The sequence below is a fragment of the Primulina tabacum genome, chromosome 3 (genome assembly GCF_025594145.1).
Source record: "Primulina tabacum isolate GXHZ01 chromosome 3, ASM2559414v2, whole genome shotgun sequence".
Taxonomy (NCBI): domain Eukaryota; kingdom Viridiplantae; phylum Streptophyta; class Magnoliopsida; order Lamiales; family Gesneriaceae; genus Primulina; species Primulina tabacum.
In genome coordinates this window covers 38595517-38599616 of record NC_134552.1, presented here as the reverse complement: position 1 = coordinate 38599616, position 4100 = coordinate 38595517, and the positions used below count along the sequence as shown (strand labels likewise).

The 4100-nt window shown below is 37.5% G+C and overlaps 1 protein-coding gene across 1 annotated transcript; it reads right to left on the bottom strand.

Annotated features, from left to right (window-relative positions):
- Positions 1 to 2681: 2681 nt before the first annotated feature.
- Positions 2682 to 3065, bottom strand: LOC142538702 (uncharacterized). Its single transcript, XM_075644002.1, has one exon. It carries the CDS (start codon positions 3063 to 3065, stop codon positions 2682 to 2684), a length of 384 nt encoding a protein of 127 aa, XP_075500117.1.
- Positions 3066 to 4100: the final 1035 nt, after the last annotated feature.

Genomic DNA, 4100 nt, shown 5'->3' with positions numbered 1-4100 from the left:
ATACGTTCTTCCATGATCATAAAATGTATGTTGAATACGGTATTTTTCACTACTGCATGACATGTATATGTATGTGATATCACGGTACATGTGTGCTGAGTCTTTAGACTGACTAGTTGAGAATGATGCAGGTGAGCATGTCGATAAGGGGACAGGAGGTGCCGAATTCCGGGTAGGCAGGGCAGGATGAGCGCACACGACCCGAGGACCGCACATTTCCGTACATCACGTTTTTATGAGTTTGAGTGGACATGAACATTTTGATACGTCGATTTTGTGTTGTTGATGATTATAAATATGTTTACTTAGTTAATTTTACGTACACATGCTATGGCCGTGTCGGCGATTTTAAACTGCAATATTTTAATTGTCAGATATTTTTCTTAACCGCCGTATTTTTATTTCTCAAAAATTTATGATTATTTTTAAAGGGCATATTTTCAGTATGGTTGCATGCATGAAAAATAGTTAAATGTTTATTTTCAAAAAAAAAAATTAGCAGCATTTTAAATTAGTAGACGTCACACGTTCTTCTCAAGAATCTTCAAGTTTTTGATCATATAAACGCTAAGGCACGCATGTATCTTCGTTTTCTCCTCATTCACGCCAATATTATGATAAAATATATTTAAAGGCATGGCAATCCTTTGATCTACCTTGTGTTCAAGTTTTTGAATAATTTTGGCATGAAACTTTGCATTTTTATGACTCGTGCTCTCGTTTTTATGTATTTTTGCAAGGGGCTGCCAATTTTTATGGTTGTTAAGGGGCTTGTGGGCTGTAAACTAAGGAGACATGGTGCTGGAGTCGAGGGTGTGCAAGGGTTAGGTGAAGGCCGAAGGTACTGCATAAGCGGCTAGGGCTTTGGGCGTTTTGGTGAAAGATTAGGGAAGACTCGGCTGAAATGGGGCTAAACCAAACCAAGGTGCGGTCCATGAGGGTCCAACTGAGGTCTAAGGGATGTCCAAACTCATTTGGTCTCGAGTAGAATAGGGGTCCTTAGGTAAGAAGCCGATGTGCTTCAAAGAAGGCTCGGGTATACGCTTCCCGTGGTGGTTCGAGTGGTGCACTTGCTTGGGGCTGAGAGCTGGGCTTAGTTCGGTCCAAAAACAGAGGGTTACTAAGGTGGGGCTGGTTCGTGGCTGGTCCCAGCTGATTAGGTGAAGGGTCGGTGGTTTAGTGCTAGGGTCACGGCTAGTTATAGATTAGGTTGACCAAAAATTTTCCAGAAGCTTTTGGTTATGTTTGGGGGTCATAAGTGGTCTGGAATACATGGTTTAGAGGCTGGACAAGTAGAGTTAAGTCATGTTTTGAGTTCGGAAAATTTTGGTTAGGTTTCAGGTTGATTCGGGTTAAAACTGGGACCCCGGTCCAAGTTTTAAATCGAATCGTATAAGTTTTGAATCGGGCTCGAGCTTATGTCTAAGAAATATTTTTAATATGTTTTGAGGTGTTTTAATGAGTTTTGTAAGCTTCGGTCGAAATTTTGAGGTCCAGGGATAAAGCGGTCATTTTGGGTTTCCAGGGACAAATGATCATTTTGCCCCCGGGTCGAGTTTTTAGTCTTGTCAGTACCCTGAGCACAATTTGACATGTTTTTAAACGTTTATGTTATCTAGTACACGCCTTTTTACGTAATTATGAAAAACGTTGCATGCTTAATTTTAAGGAAAATTTTGGTATATGCATGATTTTGTCAAGTGATGAAAATGATGATGTTTTGAAGGATGAGAGTTGGTTATGACTAATACGATGACATGTTAATACGGTGATATGTAAACCAAGGCTCAGTGGATGGGTAATATTGTCGCTGATGTCCCCGCCGCCGGGTACCGCGGTTATACGCAGATGGATCCATCGCCTAAAGTCACAGCTGATGAACGGAATTCAAATTAAGAAAAACTAATACGTATATATTGATATGATGATATATGTTATGAATATAATTATGCTTTGACATGTTAAGATTCTGCATACGACTTTTTAAGATCGTGAATTGTATTTTGATTACGGTATTTTTCACTGCTGCATGTTATGTGTATGTAATTTTTTATAACGTTACAGGTGTGTTGAGTCTTTAGACTCAGTAGGTGTGAATGATGCAGGTGAGCATGTTGTTGAAGAGGCTGAAGGTGCCGAATTCTGAGTAGGCAGGGCTGGATGTACGCACATGACCCGAGGACCATATTTTTCGCACATCACGTTTTATGAGTTTATAGTGGACCTGAACATTTCGTTACGCTTGGTCTTGACATGTTGTTAGTTATCAGCATTTTTACTTGATTTATTTCTACGTAAATTTATGATAGCCGAGTTGGCAATTTTTAACTGCAATATTTTATCTTTTATTTGATTACGATTAATTTTAAAATGTGTATCTTTCAACAGTATTGCATGCATGCATAATTTTAAGAATTTCGAAAATATAGAGCTTGTCAAAAGAAATTTAGTAGTATTTTTAAGTAGCAGCCGTCACAAGCCTTCTACTTTTTGTCATCGCCTGCAAATAATTACACAGATGAGATCCACATCCAGTACCTAATACCCAAGAATTTGAATTAACTGAGATATTTGTTTCAATATAAAACATACCATTGCAAGAACCCTTTTGTGCAAGATACACCTTGCATTGCACTTCCATTGTTAAGGCTCTTTGTAGTAAAAACAAACATCTTCTACATTCACAGGCTTTTCGGTCCCTTTAGAAGCGTTTGCAAACTGCTTCTTACTGGGTTTTTTCTACGTGGAAGGAAAAGAACGCCCTTCCTTTTTGGCCCTTGCTTTGTCCTAGACGAAGAGCCCACAAGGAAAACATGTTTTTCCTTCTTGATGGTGGCTTCATAACTCATAAGCATGTTAACCAACTCTTTGTGACTGACCTCCAACTTTTTCATGTTGAAGTTCACCACAAACCCATCAAATGATGATGGCAATGACCACAGCATAATGTCCGTGGAAAATTCATTTGGGATAACAAAGTCCAAGTTCACTAACTTTTCAATTAGCCCAATCATTCTCACACCATCCTCATGGAACAAGGTTTCTTCCCGCAAGCTTGATGTCATGAGCTCTGTAGAACCCGTAAACCAGACTACGTACTAGTCATGCATAATTTCTAGCATTTAAAGTAAAATGATTTTTTTATTATTATTGCATGAGTATTTATTCTTTCCTTTAAATCTAATTATTTTATGCAGTAGTTTAATTTTTATCTTTTCAGTTAATTCAGTGAGGCCGGACTGGAGTTGGAGTTTTGAGATAAAATTTAAGATTTAGAAATCATTCCCAGAATTTATTTTAGCTAGCTAATAAGTTAATTTAAGTTAAAAGAAGGTGTAAGGAATTATTTAAGTAACTTGAGGTAAGTAGGAAATAAGTTCATTTAGATTCCATAATTAATGTGTTAATTTACTAAATTATTTAAAGGATAAGTAAGGCTCTAAAGGTTTAAAATACACTAACTAAACAATATTTTCCCTCCATTTATTTGATTAATTTCGGTCACCCCTTAAGTGAGATAACATTTCTTTGACAACTCACAATCTTTGACCCTTTCCTTGTCATTTCTTAGCATGATAATCCTTTCATTTATTAACCACCATTAATTATTAATAGATCATTATCCTAGCCTTGAGATGACATGAAGAATCGGTCATACCCCAACTATCCCTCCAACAATCATTTCGATATCAAACCATTTCAAATTCAAAAGAGAGAAAGACTTGGTCTTGCCATCCCTTTTATATTGCAACTCCCTCCATCTCTCCTAACCATCATTCCCCCTCCTCACCACAAAAATTCAGAGGAAAAACCAGAGAGAATTCGTGAGGTAGCCATAGAAAATAAGAGAGAAAAATCGAGTAGAAGCAAGAACAAGAAGATCACTCCGCCTCCTCCACGCCGCGTCGTCGTCTCGCTCGTTTTTCTTTCAAAACGAACCAAGGCATGTTTATATTTTTATTGACTCTTCAATCAAGTCATAATAATATTTTAAAACATCATATTTGCATCAATCAAGAAGGAGAAAACCGAAATTTTCAGCAACAAGAACAAGAAATAAATTCTGCACAGATTTCGTTTCTATTATGCTTCACGTTGGG